This window comes from Lathamus discolor, chromosome 20 (genome assembly GCF_037157495.1).
Source record: "Lathamus discolor isolate bLatDis1 chromosome 20, bLatDis1.hap1, whole genome shotgun sequence".
In the NCBI taxonomy this organism is placed as follows: Eukaryota; Metazoa; Chordata; class Aves; order Psittaciformes; family Psittacidae; genus Lathamus; species Lathamus discolor.
Window position 1 is genome coordinate 1,124,456 of NC_088903.1, and position 21,482 is coordinate 1,145,937.

The 21,482-nt window shown below is 56.2% G+C and overlaps 2 protein-coding genes and 1 long non-coding RNA gene across 4 annotated transcripts; 1 reads left to right on the forward strand and 2 right to left on the reverse strand.

Annotated features, from left to right (window-relative positions):
• The first annotated feature begins 2,321 nt into the window (after nucleotides 1–2,321).
• Nucleotides 2,322–4,773, forward strand: LOC136024265 (acrosin-like). Its single transcript, XM_065699479.1, has 4 exons — nucleotides 2,322–2,529; nucleotides 3,070–3,335; nucleotides 3,723–3,871; nucleotides 4,414–4,773. Exons 1-4 carry the CDS (start codon nucleotides 2,351–2,353, stop codon nucleotides 4,771–4,773), a joined length of 954 nt encoding a protein of 317 aa, XP_065555551.1. The 5' UTR covers nucleotides 2,322–2,350.
• A 5,581-nt stretch (nucleotides 4,774–10,354) lies between these two features.
• On the reverse strand, nucleotides 10,355–14,850 carry LOC136024266 (acrosin-like). The gene is made up of 6 exons (XM_065699480.1): nucleotides 14,780–14,850; nucleotides 14,337–14,537; nucleotides 13,531–13,796; nucleotides 12,995–13,143; nucleotides 12,134–12,451; nucleotides 10,355–10,504 (listed from the first exon to the last, which is right to left on the reverse strand). The coding sequence occupies exons 1-6, from the start codon at nucleotides 14,848–14,850 to the stop codon at nucleotides 10,355–10,357; spliced, it is 1,155 nt and encodes a 384-aa protein (XP_065555552.1).
• A 1,939-nt stretch (nucleotides 14,851–16,789) lies between these two features.
• On the reverse strand, nucleotides 16,790–20,727 carry LOC136024165 (uncharacterized). 2 transcript variants are annotated; one of them, XR_010616764.1, is made up of 4 exons: nucleotides 20,512–20,727; nucleotides 19,912–20,056; nucleotides 19,105–19,315; nucleotides 16,790–16,883 (listed from the first exon to the last, which is right to left on the reverse strand). It is a non-coding gene; the product is annotated as an uncharacterized LOC136024165 (long non-coding RNA). The 2 variants fall into 2 exon arrangements; XR_010616763.1 differs by having other exon boundaries at nucleotides 19,912–20,727.
• Between the last annotated feature and the right edge of the window lie 755 nt (nucleotides 20,728–21,482).

Below are 21,482 nucleotides of genomic sequence, written 5' to 3' on the forward strand. Positions count from 1 at the left end.
CCTCAGGCATCCGGGCCGTGCTCTGCTCGCTTCATTCAGCTCTTTCGCAAACGATGCCACTGCCCTTTTCTAGGGTCCCTGAGCCAGGACCCCCGAGGCTGTTCCTTGTTTTCCATCAGAATACAGCAAACAGGGTTGGTTTGCATCCGGAAGTCCCAGAGCTGCAGCTCTCATTTGCTCTCTTCCTGAATTTCCAAAAGCCCCCTCTGCTGCATCAGTCCGTTCCAAAGAGGGAGGGTTTCCTTTTAACAGTTCCTAGCGTGGTCTTACCAGAACACCGTAATCGTGGATCTCAAGTCTGCCCCATACCGTCATTCCCGGGAACATCCGGAGCTCCTTGACGGTCAACGGTCGTGGAGTTTGACAAAGGGCTTCTTTTCCGGCGATTCCAAGTTCTCTCTGTCCTCCTGTTACTTCATATCCTAAGGAGGAAACTCGGGTTTGAATTAGTTGGGCCTTTAATCTGGATCCCCGATAACCGTTCAGTCCCAGGAGCTTCAAGAATCCCACCATCCCCTGGACACGTTCTTCCTCTGTTCCTGGGGCAGTTCCTAGGGCGTCCCCGTATTGTACCAGAGTCCCCGTCTGAGTGGGTGGCTTCCATGATTCTGGCTGTGTGTGCACTGATTTCCAAACATGGCTGGACTGGTTTGAAACCCTTGAGGTAAAACCGTCCAAGTTAATTGGGTTTGTGGGGTGTTCTTGGGAGCGGGCATGGTTGGATTGGGCTTGGAGCATCCTGCTCTATGGAAGGTGTTCCTGCCCATGGAAGGGGTTGGAGCTGGAAGAGCTTTAAGGTGCCTCCAACCCAACCCGTTGCATGACTCCAGGATTCCATGACTCCATGATCCCACACCTCTGTGCTGCAGTGTGGATGTTCTCTGGTGTATGGATCTTGGGAAGCAGCTGGTGGCACAAGGGAGCTCCACAGCATGCCACAAGCAGAGCATCCCAGAGGGATTCAGAGCATCCCACAAGCAGAGCATCCCAGAGGTATTCAGAGCATCTCATAGGGCTCCAGAGCATCCCAGAGGGATTCAGAGCATCCCACAAGCAGAGCATCCCAGAGGTATTCAGAGCATCTCATAGGGCTCCAGAGCATCCCAGAGGTATTCAGAGCATCCCATAGGGCTCCAGAGCATCCCACAGGGATTCAGAGCATCCCACAAGCAGAGCATCCCATAGGGATTGAGAACATCCAACAAGCTGAGCAACCCATAGGGATTCAGATCATCCCACAAAAAGAGCATCCCATAGGGTTTCAGAGCATCTCACAAGCAGAACATCCTACAGGGATTCAGGTCATCCCACAGGCAGAGCTTCCCATAGGTATTCAGTGCATCCGACAGGCAGAGCATCCTATAGGGACTCAGAGCATTCCACAAGCAGAGCAGCCCATACGGATTCACAGCATCCCACAAGCAGAGAATCAATCCCATGGGGATTCATAGCATCCAGTAGGTCTCCAGAGCATCCCACAGAGCTCCAGAGCATCCCACAGGGATTCAGAGCATCCCATAGGGCTCCAGAGCATCCCATAGGGACTCAGAGCATTCCACAAGCAGAGCAGCCCATACAGATTCCGAGCATCCCACAAGCAGAGCATCCCATTCGGATTCACAGCATCCCACAAGCAGAGAATCAATCCCATAGGGATTCACAGCATCCCACAGGGCTCCAGAGCATCCCACAGAGCTCCGGAGCATCCCAGACGGATTCAGTGCATCCCACAAGCAGAGCATCCCACAGGGCTCCAGAGCATCCCATAGGGATTCAAATCACCCCAAGCCCATCAGAACACCCCCGTCTCAGCAGGCCCCCACACACCATGGAACCCCTCATGGTCACGCCCCACTCCCCCCCACTGAACCGCCCCCCATGGAACCTGCCTCTCTATGACATCAGCACCAGCTCCAAGGGACCTGCATCCAGCACCCGTGTCCCTGGGGCAGTTGTGCTTTGGGTGCAGTGGTGCTTGCAGCTCCTTGTTGTCACCCTTAGCGGTGCTGGCAGCGATGGCTTTGCTCCGTGCCGTCATCCTGCTGGCCTCGGCCTGGCTGGTGCGAGGCTCCTGGGACAGCTGTGGGTGAGTGGCACCAGGCCCCGGGGCTCCTGCTATTCCATAGGGAGATGCTGCTGCTCCCAGCCAGGGGCACACCAGTGGGATGGTGGGATTGGGGGAGCCCCACTTCCTTGGCATCACCCCATGTGGTAGCACAGCACAGCTATGGGGCACCCCATAGGGTCCCTTGTACCTGCGGCACCAGTGGGGTGGGACAATGCTCGCCCTTCATCGCTAACCATCAAGTGTTGGGCTTCTGCTTCCAGAGGCACTTGCGGTACCCGTCCCATGGCTGATTACTATGGGACGTCACGCATCGTCGGAGGCGTGGATGCGCAGCAGGGCGCCTGGCCATGGATCGTCAGCATCCAGTTCCCCAGGGGCACCGGCTCCTCGCACATCTGCGGGGGGTCCCTCATCACCCCCCAGTGGGTCCTCACGGCTGCTCACTGCTTCGTCGGGCAAAAGTAAGGCAGAGGAGGGATTCCAGCCTTAGGGAATAGCCCAGGAGCAGCCCCCATCCTGTCCGATTCCCCATCCTGGATGCACTGGGAAGAGCGCACAAGAGAAGGCTGCTTCCAGCTTGACAGCCCTTGAGCCTAAGGCACCCTGGGGCAGTGCTTTCCTTTGGGAAGCACCAGGAATGTGGCTCCTTCCCACCCCTCTTCTCCTTAGAATCTATTAGAGTGGCATGGAATGAGATGGAATGGAATGGCACGGGATCGAATGGATCATGGAATCGGCTGGGTTGGGTTGGAAAGGAGCTTGGGATCACCCACTTCCAACCCCTTGCCATGGGCAGGGATGCCTTCCGTAAAGCAGCTTGCTCCAAGCTGGCCTTGAGCACTGCCAGGCATGGAGCATCCAAACCTTCTCCGTCCATGCCATCCCAGTGCCCCAGCACCCTCCCAGGGAATCCCTTCCTTATCTCCAGCCTGCAAGTCCCTGTCGGAACCCATCAGCCCTTGTCCTACGGCTCCAACCCCTGCTCTTCCACTCCCTCCCAGCTTCACCACGGATTGGTTCGTGATGGTCGGAATCACGGACCTGGCTTGGGCCAATGCCGAGACCCAGAAGCGGTGGATACGGCAGGTTGTGGTCCATGAATATTACACCGGCATCTCCGGCGGCTTCGACATCGCCTTGGTGGAGCTGGACCAGCCGGTGCAGTGCGGGTACCACGTGCAGCTGGCCTGCGTGCCCGATGCGACGCTCAGGCTATCCCAGCTCTCCGAGTGCTTCATCAGCGGATGGGGCGCGAGGGAGGCCAGAAGTGAGTGCCCGACGGCCCCATTGGCCTTGGAATGCTGGGTCATGGGTTCATGGAATGGGATGGAAGGGAAGGTAAAGCTCATCCAGGCCTATTGGAGGTTGCTGCAACTGGGGAAGGAGCAAACCAGCCTTCTCCATCCAACCCATCCCAGTGTCCCACCACTTCATTCTGTTCAACCTGAGCATTTCTGGTTGAGCTGGAAACCATCAGCCCTTGTCCCATCGCTGAAGGTCCCTTCACATCCTCCTTATGTTGAGGATACTGAGCAAAGAGGATGCAGCCCAGGCCGTGGGGGGGTGTTGATGGATCCCATTGAGCTTCTCAGCCCCCAATACCCCAAAGCCATCCCTTGTACCCCCAGCCCTGACCCCCTTCGCGTCCCCACAGCAGGGGCATCGTCCCCATCAGCCCTGCAGGAGGCCAAGGTCCGCCTCATCGATGTCAAGCTCTGCAACAGCACCAATTGGTACCGAGGGGCCATCAAGAGACACAACCTCTGTGCTGGGTACCCGCAGGGAGGCATCGACACCTGCCAGGTAGGGATGTGCCATCGGGCTCCCTTCCCCTCTCCCATCCGCAGGGCCTTGCTCTGCATCCCCCCTTATCCCAGCTGCGGAAGCGCATCCGCCTCCTGGGCCGTCATCCCTGCGCACAGACCATAGAGGCTGGAGCTTTAAGAGCATCGAGATTCCACCACTAAACCGTGTCATGAGCACGGGTTCATGGAATGGGTTAGGTTGGGAAGGAGCTTAAAGCATCCAGGTGGAAGCAAGGGGCAGGGACGCCTTCCATTAGACCAGGTTGCTCCAAGCCCCATCCATCCTTCTCCATCCAACCCATGCCAGTGTCCCACCACCCTCATATGGAACAACTTCTCCTTATCTCAAGCCACACTCCCCTGTTCCAGTTGGAACCCATCACTCCTCATCCTACGGCTCCAATCCATGTGGAAGGTCCCCCTTCACGCCCAAATGATGAAGGAGAACTCTTCCATCCCCATAGGGGAGAGTGGCGGTCCCCTCCGGCGTTGCCATGGCCACCCATCCCCATCCTCATCCTCTCTCCTTCTCCTCCATAGGGTGACAGCGGCGGTCCCCTCATGTGCCGGGACAAGCGCGCCAACTTCTTCTGGGTTGTGGGGCTGACGAGCTGGGGCCGCGGCTGCGCCAGGGCCAACCATCCGGGGGTCTACACCTCAACGCAGCACTTCCATGAGTGGATCCTCTACCAGCTGGGGATGTTCCGCTCCGCGGGAGCCTCCGCCACGCCCCCGACATGGAGCCACCAGCACGTCTCCCACACTCCCACCCAGGAGACGATGCCGGCGCCCACGGCCTCCAGCATCAGTGGCTTCTGCTCGTTCCCGGTTCGGGTGCTGGTGGAATTCGCCACTCGGGTGCGGGAGTTGCTGCAGGGTCTAGGGGGGAAGAAGACTTGAGGAGCGGCATCGCCTGCAGTTGGCTTGAACTGCAGTAAAGTTGCCTCGTTTTCCCGTAGAGGGGACGCTTTGCACGCCCACCTCTTCTTCTGGTGCATGGGGAGGGATGGGGATGAGGGATGGAGGGCACAGTGGGAAGCGGGAGCTGGGAATCAGGGAATCAGCCAGGTTGGGAAAGACCTTCAGGAGCATCAAGTCCAATCATTGCCCTACCATCAAGCCGTGGCATGAAGAAGGAGGGGGGACAGCTTCCATTAGACCAGGTTGCTCCATGCCCCATCCCTCCTTCTCCGTTCAACCCATCCCAGTGTCCCAGCACCCTCACTTCCTTATCTCCAACCTGAACTTCCCTGTTCCAGTTGGAACACACCCAAATGATGAAGGAGAACCCAGCCTTCCATGGTTCTGTTTCATCCCTGCATCCAGCTGGAGCATCCCACTTCATCCCTGCATCCAGCTGGAGCATCCTGCTTCCAGGCTTGGGATCTTCCCTTGGGACCTCACAAGTGTCGTGCTTTAAACCCAACTACAAACCTCGTTTGCTCACTCCCCCCCTTCTTGCCCTCCCCCTGCTCCTGGAGGGACGGAGAGGAGAATCAGAAAGAATGCAACTCCCACGGGTTGAGATAAGAACAGTTTAGTAACTAAGGTATAACAGAAATCACTGCTGCTACCGCCAATAATAATAATGAAAAAGGAAATAACAAGAGGAAAGAAGAGATAGATATCCTGATAGAGGTGATGGAGCTGATGGGGCTGATGGAGGTGATGGAGCTGATGGAGCTGATGGGGCTGATGGAGATGTTGGAGCTGATGGAGCTGATTGGGCTGATGGAGCTGATGGGGCTGATGGAGCTGATGGGGCTGATGGAGCTGATGGAAGTGATGGGGCTGATGGAGCTGGGGCTACGCTGCCCCTCTCGCTGTTCCAGCCAGCAGCTCTGGTGTCACCCGATCCATCCGTTCCTCCCAGCCCTGGATTCACCCCCAGGTCACTTTAAACACACTGAGCAGGGCTCCTCCCGTGTGCCCCGCGTGCTGCAGGCGCTCTTTAGGCCTTGTCTGTGGGGTCTCTACAAACTGCCCCAGTGCTCCCATAGATGGAAAGGGTTTGGGTTTGTTTTCCTTCACTGCACGGCTCCGGTGTCCATCCCGGCCGTGCCACCGTTGGAGCGCTGGGAAGCGGATCGGGGGGCAGCTTCTTTTGCACACGGTGATGCAACAGCTGAGGGGGCCGCACTGCTGCTTCCAACCCCTTAAAAACTAATACGGGAACCCGACAACAGAAAACACACAGAACACTGCCTGCCACCAACACACACGCACACGGACACAGGAACACGCATGGGATCGCACAAGCACACTCCCCACAATGACAGTGTTTGAAACACAAAACCCGGACCATCATTACGCCACTCCACAGCCCCCTGCACAGAACGTGGCGCCAGGACCCCGAGAGGATGGACGATCAGGCTGGAAAAGTCTCCAGTGTCGATGGCAACATGGATCTATTTGTATGTGCCAGCCCCTGGTACGTGAGTATCCCAGAGAGACCCTGTCAAATGAGCTCTCTATGGGGCCCCGGGTCCATGGTCCGTCACCATTCGCCTGGTATCTTTCATAAGAGCATAGCAGAGACCTTCCCACGGCAGGTCCTGCTCCGGCACACACGCCACCGGGAAAGCTCTCTGTCCATCCGCATCCCTGCCCCTCTCCCTTCTCCCTTTACAGCTGCCCGTTTGTCATAAGGATGTGTGGGATGTGAACCAGGCTCCTTGCCCGGATCCAGAGGCCCCGGCTCCAAAGGAGCATCCAGGTCAGCATCAGCATCATCAGGCGGCAGAACCACAGGAGAGCCTCGTGTGTGTGCATGGCGGGGGGGTGCACACCCACCCCTGAGCCTGCCCAGGGGCTCTCCCTACCCTGAGCACCTCAAGACACTGCTGGATGGATCCCCAGGGTGCAGGCACAGCCCTGGCACTGCAGCGGGCACCCTGCGACACCTCGGACCCAGCACCCCGTGTCCCCAGGGCATTGCGCCCAGCAAACCCTCCGGCTGCCCCGTGGGTAGGGATGGAGCCGGGATGGGGATGGAGAAGGGATGGGTAGGGATGGCCGTGCTCTGTGCTCCCCATGCCGGCTGTCGCGGGCCCTCCCCGGATCCCAGCAGAGCCTGTGGATGGGGCAGGCGGTTCCTGGTGCCCAGGCCGGGTGCCAGGGCACATTCACCCCTGCAGGCGCCGCAGAGGCTGGGTTTTGTGCCGTCCCTCCAACTCTGTGGCCAGTGGCCAGTGCCGGCAGGACTGGGGGGACAGGGCTCCATAAAACCCCTCATCCCGGCGCATCGCGCCCATCCCATCGGCATGGAGAGCCAGCGCCTGTCCTCCTACAGCCGCCGCTCCGGCACCGCCGCCCCGCTGCACCGGGTGCTGCCCGCCAGCTCCCCGGCGCGGCTCCGGGCGCCCCGCAGCACCCGGCTGGGTCCCCGCATGGGCACGGGCAGGATGGATTTCTCGCTGGCCACTGCGCTCAACTCGGAGTTCAGGGAGACGCGCAGCAAGGAGAAGGTGGACCTGATGGAGCTCAACGACCGCTTCGCCAGCTCCGTCGAGAAGGTCCGGCTGCCGGAGCAGCAGAACCGGGGGCTGGCGCTGGAGCTGAACCAGGCGCGGGACCAGGAGCCCTCGTGTGTGGCCGACTTCTACCGGAAGAGCTGCGTGAGCTGCGGGGCCGCGTGGAGCACTTGGCCACTGCCAAGGCCCATCTGGAGACGCAGAGGGACAACCTCAGCCAGGACCTCGGCAGCCTCCAGCACAAGTAAGGAGCTGCCTGGCTTGGGGCAGGCGTGGGCTCAAGGTGGCCGCTGTGACCAGGAGGATGATCAGGAGCAGAGTGGTGATGGGGAGCAGGGGGACCACCACAGGATGCCCCCAGGGACCAAGGTGGCCGCTGGGACAGGATTGAGAGTGGCCACTGGGGATGGGTGTGAGGAGCATCGCCAGGACCAGGGTGGATGCGGGGATGGTGATCAGGCTTGTTCTGGGGACCAGTGTGGTGATGGGGACCATGGTAGGAACAAGGACCAGGGTGCCACCTAGGACTAATGTGGGAATCGGGGTGTCCCCAGGGACCAGGGTGGTCACCAGGACCAGGGTAGCCCTGGGGACCAGGTACTGCTGGGTACCAGGGTGGTGATGGGGACATGGGTGGCCCCTGGGGACAGTGGCGGAGGGTGTGGGATGGGCACGTGCACCTAACCCAGGGTGTAAGGGCTGGTGTTGTGGGGCTGTGTTGACCTGGGGGGGGGGGCTGTCCAAGGGGCTGAGCGTAAGGGTGCTGAATGGGTAACGGTGCTGAACGGGTAATGGTGCTGAACGGGTAATGGTGCTGAACGGGTAACGGTGCTGAATGGGTGTGGAGGATTGGCTTGTCGAAAAAGGTCAAAAGGTCACACTCCCGTCAACGAGTTGAAACAAGACATCTGTGTAGAACATGGTGCAAACCTCTCACGCCAGATAATGAGGAACTGAAGGACACCGGCAAACAGCAACATACTATGACCAATCACAGCCAAGGCCACTAAGTGATAAGTGCATGAGAAGGAGGCTGGTGGGGGGGTGCACGGTGTAGCTGCAAAAATGTAGAAGCTACAAACCAATGATCTTGTAACATGTAAAAGCTATGAGCCAATGATCTCTCTGTAACCAAACTATAAACATGCAAGCAAGGTATATAAGTATCCATCTGCTTAGCAATAAACGAGAGTTGTCGGTCATCATCTGATGAGCTCGTCTCCCGGCGATTCCCACACTGAGGGTCCTGGTGGACAGGAGGATGACCATGAGCCAGCAATGTGCTCTTGTGGCCAAGAAGGCAAATGGCATCTTAGGGGGCATTAGAAAGGGTGTGGATAGTAGGTCAAGAGAGGTTCTCCTCCCCCTCCACTCAGCCTTGGTGAGGCCGTATCTGGAATATTGCGTCCAGTTCTGGGCCCCTCTGTTCAAGAAGGACAGGGAATTGCTTGAAAGAGCCCAGCGCAGAGCCACAGAGATGATGAAGGGGGTGGAACACCTCCCTTATGAGGAGAGGCTGAGGGAGCTGGGTCTCTTTAGCTTGGAGAGGAGGAGACTGAGGGGTGACCTCATCAATGTTTACAAATATGTAAAGGGTAGGTGTCAGGATGATGGAGCTAGGCTTTTCTCAGTGATATCCAGTGCTAGGACAAGGGGCAGTGGGTGTAAACTGGAGCATAGGAAGTTCTACGTTAACATCGGGAAGAACTTCTTTACTGTAAGAGTGACAGAGCACTGGAACAGGTTGCCCAGGGGGGTTGTGGAGTCTCCTACACTGGAGATATTCAAGGCCCGCCTGGACAAGTTCCTGTGTGATGTACTGTAGGTTACCCTGCTCTTGCAGGGGGGTTGCACTAGATGATCTTTTGAGGTCCCTTCCAACCCTTGGGATTCTGGGATTCTGTGAACTTCTTGGGTTAAATGGGGATGCGACAGCAAGAGGTTGGCCCTCAGCGCTGCCCCAGTGCCACCACTGTGCCCCACTGCAAGCAGTGCCTCTGGGTGCCCACAGGTCGCACCCATGACTGTTGCCACAACCGTCCCTGTCCGGATGCTGTCGGTGTCCCGGTGCTGGTGGCTGTGGTCCAGCAGGGCCTGGCTGCTGTCCCTGTGCTGCAGCACTCAGGGAGCCTTTCCCAGCCATCAGATGCCACCTCGCTGCCAGCCTGTGCGAGCTGTCCCCATCCCTGTCCTCAGCATCCCTACAGTGACCCCCTGCCCCCAGCTTCATCCTGGCTGCCTCTTGTGGTGGCATCCGTGTGGACCCCCATGTCCCTTACAGCCCTGTGCCTCCAGACCCCACTTTGTCCATGCTCATACTGGGGCTGTCCGGGGGCTGTGGCCATGGGTGCCCTGGCCATGGGTGCCCGCGTGTGCAGAGCAGCGTGGCTGTGCCTGTGCCTGGTGCACACATGGAAGGGTGGATGAGCGTGTGCAGCTCTAGGGGTGCGGCCATGGGCAGGGACCGCAGCGCGGGTGTGCATCTGCCCAGGGCACACACGTGCGAGGGCAGGCACATGTGTGCTGCACATGGCTGTGGAGGGATGGAAGCGCACGTGTGAGCTTCCCTGGGCGCATGGGTACACATGGATGTGCACGTGTGTGTGTGAGATGTGCACACGCATGGATGTGCACGTGTGTGTGTGAGATGTGCACACGCATGGATGTGCACGTGTGTGTGTGAGATGTGTACACGCATGGATGTGCACGCCTGCCTGCGGATACGTGCGTGGGAGCCGTGTGAGCAGGGATCCATCCCAGCAGCACGCACTGGGGCGCAGTACGGCACGGACTCGAGCTGATGAGGAGACTCAAATCCACCTTTGTCACAACCCAGCCCTCTCTATCCCCTTGTCCGGTGCTTTCCAACCTGCACATCCATACAACGCTCCGTCTCACTGGCCCCTGTGAAACTCTCCAGGTCAACAGTCCAATCTCCATGCTGCAGACCTCGCACAGCCCCCACATCCTCTGCCCTCCAAGGCCCCAGCTCCTCGGGCCAGGGCTGGTCACAGCACCAAGGCCTCAGGGCTCATTCCTGAGCTCTTTTTCACGCCAGTCTCATGGCCGCCACTGCCCACATCTCCCCCTTCTTTCTTCTGGATCTCCACTCTCAGCCCCTGCTTAAGGGCTCCATCAATAAGAAACTGCCTGAGCCACTGGAACCGAACAAAACAAACACTCTTAATGCAAGTTCTTCCCTCGTGCTCCTACCCTAGCAGATAAACAGGTAAAGAACAGTTCGCTTTCTGCCCTGACAGCTGGGTTTGAGCTCTAGAATGAGACTGCAGATCCAGATGCACTTTGACAGGGGTAACAACTCAACCTCTTGTGGCTGTAAAAAGCCACTGGTCCCAGTGGAGGGACACCCATCAAGACCACTACAAAACCCCCGTCTGCCCCGTAATTGGGCCCCCGCAAAAGGTGGACATCCCCCCCCCAAAACTGGTGGAGATGGGTGCCCCCCCATGACCGTCCCCACCCCCCCCACTTTAGCACCTTCCCAATGGATGCTTCCAACCATGGCCCATTGTGGGGGGGGTCTCTATGGGCCTAAGGGTGCCACCCCACAAATCACCCTGGGGCTTGAAGCTTAAACCCCAACCCTTATTGAACCCCCCATGACATTAATGCCCCCCCCCACCAGGGTGATGGATGAGGGTCGTCCCCCCCACTGAGCATTGCTATGGTGGGGGGGGGACAGGAGCCGCTCTGTGGTGCCCCGCTGAGACAGGACCCCCCCATCCCCTCCCCCCCGGTGCCAAACTGAGCCTGCCACTGACCCCCCCTCCATCGCACTGACTACCTCAGGGGCTGCGACCCCCCACCCCCCCCCCCGGTCACTCTGTCCCTATTCGGGGGGGCCGCTATGGGGGGGGGTGGTCTTGTGAGATATTAATGGGGTCCCAATGGGATCTTAATGGGGCCCTAGAGGGATCCTAATGGGATATTAACGGGGTCATAATGGCATCCTGATGGGATCTTAATGGGGTCTAAATGGATCTTAATGGGGTCCTAAAGGGGTCCTAATATCATCCTAATAATGGGATCTTAATAGGATCTTCCTGGGATCTTAGTGGGATGAGGGGTGAATGGGGACCCAGGACCATGGACAAGGGTGAGCGCTGACCCCAGTCCCTTTTCTTGGCACTGGGGACACCAGTGCTGGGATCTGGGAGAGGTCCAAAGTGTGCTGGGATGGGTGTTGCAAGCTGGGATGGGTGCTTGTGGTGGGATGGATACAGCATTGAAGCGTGTGAGGTCCCAAGGGAAGATCCCAAGTCTGGAAGCGGGATGCTCCAGCTGGATGCAGGGACGAAACAGAACCATGGAAGGCTGGGTTCTTCTTCATCATTTGGGTGTAGAGAGGAGGGTGAAGGGTTCCAACTGGAACAGGGAAGTTCAGGTTGGAGATAAGGAAGTGAGGGTGCTGGGACACTGGGATGGGTTGAACGGAGAAGGAGGGATGGGGCATGGAGCAACCTGGTCTAATGGAAGCTGTCCCCCCTCCTTCTTCATGCCACGGCTTAATAGTAGGGCAATGATTGGACTTGATGCTCCTGAAGGTCTTTCCCAACCTGGCTGATTCCCTGATTCCCAGCTCCCGCTTCCCACTGTGCCCTCCATCCCTCATCCCCATCCCTCCCCATGCACCAGAAGAAGAGGTGGGCGTGCAAAGCGTCCCCTCTACGGGAAAACGAGGCAACTTTACTTCACTTCAAGCCAACTGCAGGCGATGCTGCTCCTCAAGTCTTCTTCCCCCCTAGACCCTGCAGCAACTCCCGCACCCGAGTGGCGAATTCCACCAGCACCCGAACCGGGAACGAGCAGAAGCCACTGATGCTGGAGGCCGTGGGCGCCGGCATCGTCTCCTGGGTGGGAGTGTGGGAGACGTGCTGGTGGCTCCATGTCGGGGGCGTGGCGGAGGCTCCCGCGGAGCGGAACATCCCCAGCTGGTAGAGGATCCACTCATGGAAGTGCTGCGTTGAGGTGTAGACCCCCGGATGGTTGGCCCTGGCGCAGCCGCGGCCCCAGCTCGTCAGCCCCACAACCCAGAAGAAGTTGGCGCGCTTGTCCCGGCACATGAGGGGACCGCCGCTGTCACCCTATGGAGGAGAAGGAGAGAGGATGAGGATGGGGATGGGTGGCCATGGCAACGCCGGAGGGGACCGCCACTCTCCCCTGTGGGGATGGAAGGGTTCTCCTTCATCATTTGGGCGTGAAGAGGGACCTTCCACATGGATTGGAGCCGTAGGATGAGGAGTGATGGGTTCCAACTGGAACAGGGGAGTGTGGCTTGAGATAAGGAGAAGTTGTTCCATATGAGGGTGGTGGGACACTGGCATGGGTTGGATGGAGAAGGATGGATGGGGCTTGGAGCAACCTGGTCTAATGGAAGGTGTCCCTGCCCCTTGCTTCCACCTGGATGCTTTAAGCTCCTTCCCAACCTAACCCATTCCATGAACCCGTGCTCATGACACGGTTTAGTGGTGGAATCTCGATGCTCTTAAAGCTCCAGCCTCTATGGTCTGTGCGCAGGGATGACGGCCCAGGAGGCGGATGCGCTTCCGCAGCTGGGATAAGGGGGGATGCAGAGCAAGGCCCTGCGGATGGGAGAGGAGAAGGGAGCCCCGATGGCACATCCCTACCTGGCAGGTGTCGATGCCTCCCTGCGGGTACCCAGCACAGAGGTTGTGTCTCTTGATGGCCCCTCGGTACCAATTGGTGCTGTTGCAGAGCTTGACATCGATGAGGCGGACCTTGGCCTCCTGCAGGGCTGATGGGGACGATGCCCCTGCTGTGGGGACGCAAAGGGGGTCAGGGCTGGGGGTACAAGGGATGGCTTTGGGGTATTGGGGGCTGAGAAGCTCAATGGGATCCATCAACACCCCCCCACGGCCTGGGCTGCATCCTCTTTGCTCAGTATCCTCAACATAAGGAGGACGTGAAGGGACCTTCAGCGATGGGACAAGGGCTGATGGTTTCCAGCTCAACCAGAAATGCTCAGGTTGAACAGAATGAAGTGGTGGGACACTGGGATGGGTTGGATGGAGAAGGCTGGTTTGCTCCTTCCCCAGTTGCAGCAACCTCCAATAGGCCTGGATGAGCTTTACCCTCCCTTCCATCCCATTCCATGAACCCATGACCCAGCATTCCAAGGCCAATGGGGCCGTCGGGCACTCACTTCTGGCCTCCCTCGCGCCCCATCCGCTGATGAAGCACTCGGAGAGCTGGGATAGCCTGAGCGTCGCATCGGGCACGCAGGCCAGCTGCACGTGGTACCCGCACTGCACCGGCTGGTCCAGCTCCACCAAGGCGATGTCGAAGCCGCCGGAGATGCCGGTGTAATATTCATGGACCACAACCTGCCGTATCCACCGCTTCTGGGTCTCGGCATTGGCCCAAGCCAGGTCCGTGATTCCAACCATCACGAACCAATCCGTGGTGAAGCTGGGAGGGAGTGGAAGAGCAGGGGTTGGAGCCGTAGGACAAGGGCTGATGGGTTCCGACAGGGACTTGCAGGCTGGAGATAAGGAAGGGATTCCCTGGGAGGGTGCTGGGGCACTGGGATGGCATGGACGGAGAAGGTTTGGATGCTCCATGCCTGGCAGTGCTCAAGGCCGGCTTGGAGCAAGCTGCTTTACGGAAGGCATCCCTGCCCATGGCAAGGGGTTGGAAGTGGGTGATCCCAAGCTCCTTTCCAACCCAACCCAGCCGATTCCATGATCCATTCGATCCCGTGCCATTCCATTCCATCTCATTCCATGCCACTCTAATCCATTCTAAGGAGAAGAGGGGTGGGAAGGAGCCACATTCCTGGTGCTTCCCAAAGGAAAGCACTGCCCCAGGGTGCCTTAGGCTCAAGGGCTGTCAAGCTGGAAGCAGCCTTCTCTTGTGCGCTCTTCCCAGTGCATCCAGGATGGGGAATCGGACAGGATGGGGGCTGCTCCTGGGCTATTCCCTAAGGCTGGAATCCCTCCTCTGCCTTACTTTTGCCCGACGAAGCAGTGAGCAGCCGTGAGGACCCACTGGGGGGTGATGAGGGACCCCCCGCAGATGTGCGAGGAGCCGGTGCCCCTGGGGAACTGGATGCTGACGATCCATGGCCAGGCGCCCTGCTGCGCATCCACGCCTCCGACGATGCGTGACGTCCCATAGTAATCAGCCATGGGACGGGTACCGCAAGTGCCTCTGGAAGCAGAAGCCCAACACTTGATGGTTAGCGATGAAGGGCGAGCATTGTCCCACCCCACTGGTGCCGCAGGTACAAGGGACCCTATGGGGTGCCCCATAGCTGCGCTGTGCTACCACATGGGGTGATGGCAAGGAAGTGGGGCTCCCCCAATCCCACCATCCCACTGGTGTGCCCCTGGCTGGGAGCAGCAGCATCTCCCTATGGAATAGCAGGAGCCCCGGGGCCTGGTGCCACTCACCCACAGCTGTCCCAGGAGCCTCGCACCAGCCAGGCCGAGGCCAGCAGGATGACGGCACGGAGCAAAGCCATCGCTGCCAGCACCGCTAAGGGTGACAACAAGGAGCTGCAAGCACCACTGCACCCAAAGCACAACTGCCCCAGGGACACGGGTGCTGGATGCAGGTCCCTTGGAGCTGGTGCTGATGTCATAGAGAGGCAGGTTCCATGGGGGGCGGTTCAGTGGGGGGGAGTGGGGCGTGACCATGAGGGGTTCCATGGTGTGTGGGGGCATGCTGAGACGGGGGTGTTCTGATGGGCTTGGGGTGATTTGAATCCCTATGGGATGCTCTGGAGCCCTGTGGGATGCTCTGCTTGTGGGATGCTCTGAATCCGTCTGGGATGCTCCGGAGCTCTGTGGGATGCTCTGGAGCCCTGTGGGATGCTGTGAATCCCTATGGGATTGATTCTCTGCTTGTGGGATGCTGTGAATCCGAATGGGATGCTCTGCTTGTGGGATGCTCGGAATCTGTATGGGCTGCTCTGCTTGTGGAATGCTCTGAGTCCCTATGGGATGCTCTGGAGCCCTATGAGATGCTCTGAATCCCTGTGGGATGCTCTGGAGCTCTGTGGTATGCTCTGGAGACCTACTGGATGCTATGAATCCCCATGGGATTGATTCTCTGCTTGTGGGATGCTGTGAATCCATATGGGCTGCTCTGCTTGTGGAATGCTCTGAGTCCCTATAGGATGCTCTGCCTGTGGGATGCTCTGAATACCTATGGGAAGCTCTGCCTGTGGGATGACCTGAATCCCTGTAGGATGTTCTGCTTGTGAGATGCTCTGAAACCCTATGGGATGCTCTGTTTGTGGGATGATCTGAATCCCTATGGGTTGTTCTGCTTGTTGGATGATCTCAATCCCTATGGGATGCTCTGCTTGTGGGATGCTCTGAATCCCTGTGGGATGCTCTGGAGCCCTATGGGATGCTCTGAATGCCTCTGGGATGCTCTGGAGCCCTATGAGATGCTCTGAATACCTCTGGGATGCTCTGCTTGTGGGATGCTCTGAATCCCTCTGGGATGCTCTGCTTGTGGCATGCTGTGGAGCTCCCTTCTGCCACCAGCTGCTTCCCAAGATCCATGCACCAGAGAACATCCACACTGCAGCACAGAGGTGTGGGATCATGGAGTCATGGAATCCTGGAGTCATGCAACGGGTTGGGTTGAAGGCACCTTAAAGCTCTTCCAGCTCCAACCCCTTCCATGGGCAGGAACACCTTCCATAGAGCAGGATGCTCCAAGCCCAATCCAACCATGCCCGCTCCCAAGAACACCCCACAAACCCAATTAACTTGGACGGTTTTACCTCAAGGGTTTCAAACCAGTCCAGCCATGTTTGGAAATCAGTGCACACACAGCCAGAATCATGGAAGCCACCCACTCAGACGGGGACTCTGGTACAATACGGGGACGCCCTAGGAACTGCCCCAGGAACAGAGGAAGAACGTGTCCAGGGGATGGTGGGATTATTGAAGCTCCTGGGACTGAACGGTTATCGGGGATCCAGATTAAAGGCCCAACTAATTCAAACCCGAGTTTCCTCCTTAGGATATGAAGTAACAGGAGGACAGAGAGAACTTGGAATCGCCGGAAAAGAAGCCCTTTGTCAAACTCCACGACCGTTGACCGTCAAGGAGCTCCGGATGTTCCCGGGAATGACGGTATGGGGCAGACTTGAGATCCACGATTACGGTGTTCTGGTAGGACCACGCTAGGAACTGTTAAAAGGAAACCCTCCCTCTTTGGAACGGACTGATGCAGCAGAGGGGGCTTTTGGAAATTCAGGAAGAGAGCAAATGAGAGCTGCAGCTCTGGGACTTCCGGATGCAAACCAACCCTGTTTGCTGTATTCTGATGGAAAACAAGGAACAGCCTCGGGGGTCCTGGCTCAGGGACCCTAGAAAAGGGCAGTGGCATCGTTTGCGAAAGAGCTGAATGAAGCGAGCAGAGCACGGCCCGGATGCCTGAGGGCTGTGGCGGCGGTTCTCATGAATACGGAAGAGGCCGCAAACTCTCCTTGGGACAGAAGATGACTGTACTGGTGTCCATGTTGTATCGGCAGCCCTGGAACAGAAAGGAGCCCACTGGTTATCTCCTTCACGGTTTTCAAAGTACCAGGCCACCCCTGTGGAACAGGATGATATAGAAATTGTGGTCACCGATGTGGTGAACCCAGCATCCTTTCTGCAGGAACCACTAACACACGAGTGCTTGGCCACTGGAGAGACTGCGCATTGGAGCCCACCAGATTTGGTTCTTGGTTTACTGATGGGAACCGCTCCATGAAAAAGGGTGATCGAAAGGCAGGATATGCCCTTACCACCACTTGACAGGTAACAGAAGCTAAACCTTTACCAGCAAACCCCTCTGCCCGGAAGGCAGAAATAACAGCATTATCGAGAGCCTGGAACTGGCTAAAGACGAAAGGATCAATATTTGGGCTGATTCTAAATACGCGTTTGGTGTGGTCCATGCACACGGAGCCATCTGGAAAGAACGAGGGCTTTTGAACAGCCAAGGGAAACAGATTAAACGTGCTGCAGAAACTGCTGTTCGGCTGCCTGAGGAAGGAGCTGTTAAGTATTGTAGAGGGCATCAACACGGTGACCCTGATCAGGAAATCGGAACTAATTTGGCCGATTTGGAAGCCAAACGAGCATCTGAACAAGGTAAAATCATGTCCTTAATCCCTGACGGCAAACTGACAACTGGGAAATCTGAACCCAGATATTCAAAAGGGGATGAAAAGCTGACTGAAGATCTGAAAAGACAGGAAAACAAAGAGGGCTGGGTTCAGATAGCTGATGGGCCCACTGTAATTGCCTATAATCCACTCTGGAAGCTGGTTCAGGAGGAACATAATGAAACTCATTGGCTGAAAACAGAAATCAAACTGGGACAATCGGGTGAGGAAGTTCTCTTGGACAGCAGTGGCAAATAGATTTTTCTGAATGACTGAGCAAAGGAGGTTATTGCTATTTGTTGGTGTTCAAAAGAATATTGGGGACAAGAGCGACAGGTTTGGATTTTCCATTTCACCCTTGCAGACCTGGAGACCGGGGTTAAGAAGATTATACCTGTGTACAAAGCAGTGCCACAGGTGTAAGTCACTGTTCAAACTGCAATCACTCTATGAATATTAGATGGTTTCGGAGTTCAGTGGTGGCCCGTTCCTGAAGGGAAACGATGGGATGGGTTATGCGGAGAAAATGCTCATAATACTCCACCCCGACTGGAAGGGGGCATGCACCTTAGGTGCTGTGGTACCCATTCTTGCTAGTATTGGGTTCACAAGGGGGGGGTTGTTCCATAATCAATGGTTCCTACATAGATCAAAGTGGCAGAATTGAAACAGACCTGGAGGAAATTTGGAACCAAACGGAAATATTTCATGCAATGACCAACGATGATACCTCCTGGGGTTTTGAAGAAATCTGGTGTCGTGGTTTAAACCCTACCACAAAAGCTCGTTCACTCACTCCCCCCCCCCCTTTTCTCTTTCTCCCTCTTTCTTTCCTTCCCCCCACCCCAACCCTCCCCGCTCCTGGAGGGATGGGGAGGAGAATCGAGAGAATGTAACTCCCACGGGTTGAGGTAAGAACAGCCCAGTAACTAAGGTATAACACAAATCACTGCTGCTACCGCCAACTGATAAGAGAAAATAGCAAGAGAACACGATACCACCGCCGAGCGAGTTCAACCCCCCCAAAGTGAGACCGTGCCCTTCCGGGTAACTCCCAGTTACATCCTGGGCATGCTGTGCTGTGGTATGGAATACCTCTTTGGCTAGCTTGGGTCAGGTGTCCTGCCTCTGCTTCCTCCCAGCCTCCCCTCGTCCCCGGCAGAGCATGAGGCTCACAAAGTCCTTGGCCAGAATAAACATTATTTGACAACAACTAAAACCAATCGGTGTTATCAGCTCTGTTCCCAGGCTGGAAGTCAAAACACAGAGCTTGCGCCAGTTACTAAGAAGGAGCAAAACGGCTCCTGGTAAACCCAGGACAGGTGTCGTGTGTGTTCCATCAGAAGTGTGCTCCGCACCTCTTGGCTGTAAGCGGTGCAGGATGGCACCACGTTGTAAGCTCAAGCTCTAATCAGCAGAAACATCGGAAGCAAGGAATGTCCCTGTTGTCTGTGCCCCCAAACACACAGGAAAGGAACCACAGGCATCTCCGTAGCTTGTGATTTGAAAGGTTAAAGGGGGGCACTTAAAAACCCAACTGGTTCCAATTAGGGGAGGCCGTTCCAGGACATGGAATGGAAATGCCACGTGGACTTCACTTACCTTGACCCATGGTCTCCTATAGGAATTAGCAGTCAGTGTTTGGACTTGTAAAGACATCAACAGGAGTACAAAAAGGACTGTGTGACCTGAGCACGCTTGTTTTGGCTTTAATGAAAGGAAGGGTATAAAAAACACAAGGGTACTCGATATAAAGGCTTCTTGGTGGAATTTGGGTGTTGGGAGAGTCGTGTCTGGCTTTCCCGGTCGGGATCTGTAAATGAAGGAAGAAGGGTGCTTTAAAACACCTTCACCGACAAGAAAAGCACTCCCTGAACAATACGAAATGCCGTGGCTTTCTCTGAAGCTTGCAAGTAGAGAAAAATCACTGAGTAATTATTTTGATTGCCAATTATCTCCACTATTATCCTGCTGTTCTGTTCTCAGTCCCTTCTGAACTCACTTTTGCTGCCCTTTGGAGGATACAACAGCTTCCCCAGCATCCAAAAGAGGGTTATTCATTGATATAGCCTTCAGATTGATGCAGTTTGAATTACAGTATGTTAAGGTGGAAAGTCTGGTCTCCTCGTTGCACCTAAACAGTGTGGAAATCGCTGAAGTGCCCATCTTTGTCCCTAAAATGGGAAGTTTGCAATTGTTACTGTACTGTTGTTAAGATTTAACAGGTGCAAAACCTTTGCAAGTCACTGGTTGTGAATCGTGTGAAACTGCCACGTCCTGCTAAAAAATACTGATTTATTATGCTATTTATTTGATGGTCTTGTCAGATCTATAGCATTTGAATTGTTTTTAACCCTTACATATTACCTAAGGAGTAAATTTAGTCTGTTCACGAAGATGAGACCTCACCTGGATCATTGTGTGCAGTTCTGGTGTCCTCAACATAAAAAGGACATGGAGCTGTTAGAACAAGCCCAGAGGAGGCCACGAGGATGATCAGGGGCTGGAGCACCTCCCGTATGAAGACAGGCTGAGGAAGTTGGGGCTGTTCAGCCTGGAGAAGAGAAGCTGTGTGGAGACCTCAGAACAGCCTTCCAGTACCTGAAGGGGGGCTATAGGGATGCTGGGGAGGGACTCTTCGTCAGGGGCTGTAGTGACAGGACAAGGGGTAACGGGTTAAAACTTAAACAGGGGAAGTTTAGATTGGATATAAGGAGGAAATCCTTTCCTGTTAGGGTGGTGAGACACTGGAATATAACCCCCATTTTCAAGAAGGGCAAAATGGAAGACCCGGGGAATTACAGAGCAGTCAGTCTCACCTCCATGCCTGGTTAAATCTTGGAGCACATTCTCCTGGATGGCATGCTAAGGCACATGAAAAACAACAAGGTGCTTGGTGGCAGCCAGCATGGCTTCACTAAGAGGAAATCCTGCCTGAGCAATTTGGTGGCCTTCTATGATGGGGCTACAGAGTTGATGGATAAGGGTAAAGCAGTTGATGTCATCTACCTGGACTTGTGCAAAGCGTTTGACACTGTCCCACACGACATCCTTCTCTCTAAATTGGAGAGATATCAATTTGATGGATGGACCACTCGGTGGATAAAGAACTGGCTGGACGGCCACACACAAAGAGTTGTGGTCAGTGGCGCGATGTCCGGCTGGAGACCGGTAACGAGTGGTGTCCCTCAGGGATCGGTGTTGGGACCGGTCTTGTTTAACATCTTCATCGCTGACGTGGACAGTGGGATTGAGTGTGCCCTCAGCACGTTTGCCGATGACACCAAGCTGTGTGGTCCGGTTGATACGCTGGAGGGAAGGGATGCCATCCAGAGGGACCTTGACACGCTTGTGAGGTGGGCTGATGCCAGCCTTATGAAGTTCAACCACGACAAGTGCAGGGTCCTACACCTGGGTCGGAGCAATCCCAGGCACAGCTACAGACTGGGCAAAGAAGAGATTCAGAGCAGCCCAAGGAGAAGGACTTGGGGGTGCTGGTCAATGAGAAAATGAACATGAGCTGGGTGCAGTGTGCGCTCGCAGCCCAGAAACCAACCGGATCCTGGGCTGCATCCAACCAGCAGGTGGAAGGAGGTGATCCTGCCCCTCTACTCTGCTCTTGTGAGACCTCACCTGGAGCATTGTGTGCAGTTCTGGTGTCCTCAACATAAAAAGGACATGGAACTGCTGGAACAAGTCCAGAGGAGGCCACGAGGATGATCAGGGGCTGGAGCACCTCCCGTATGAAGACAGGCAGAGGAAGTTGGGGCTGTTCAGCCTGGAGAAGAGAAGGCGGCGTGGGGACCTAATAGCAGCCTTCCAGTACCTGAAGGGGGCCTATAGGGATGCTGGGGAGGGACTCTTCATCAGGGACTGTAGTGACAGGACAAGGGGTAACGGGTTAAAACTTAAACAGGGGAAGTTTAAATTGGATGTAAGGAGGAAATTCTTTCCTGTTAGGGTGCTGAGGCACTGGAATG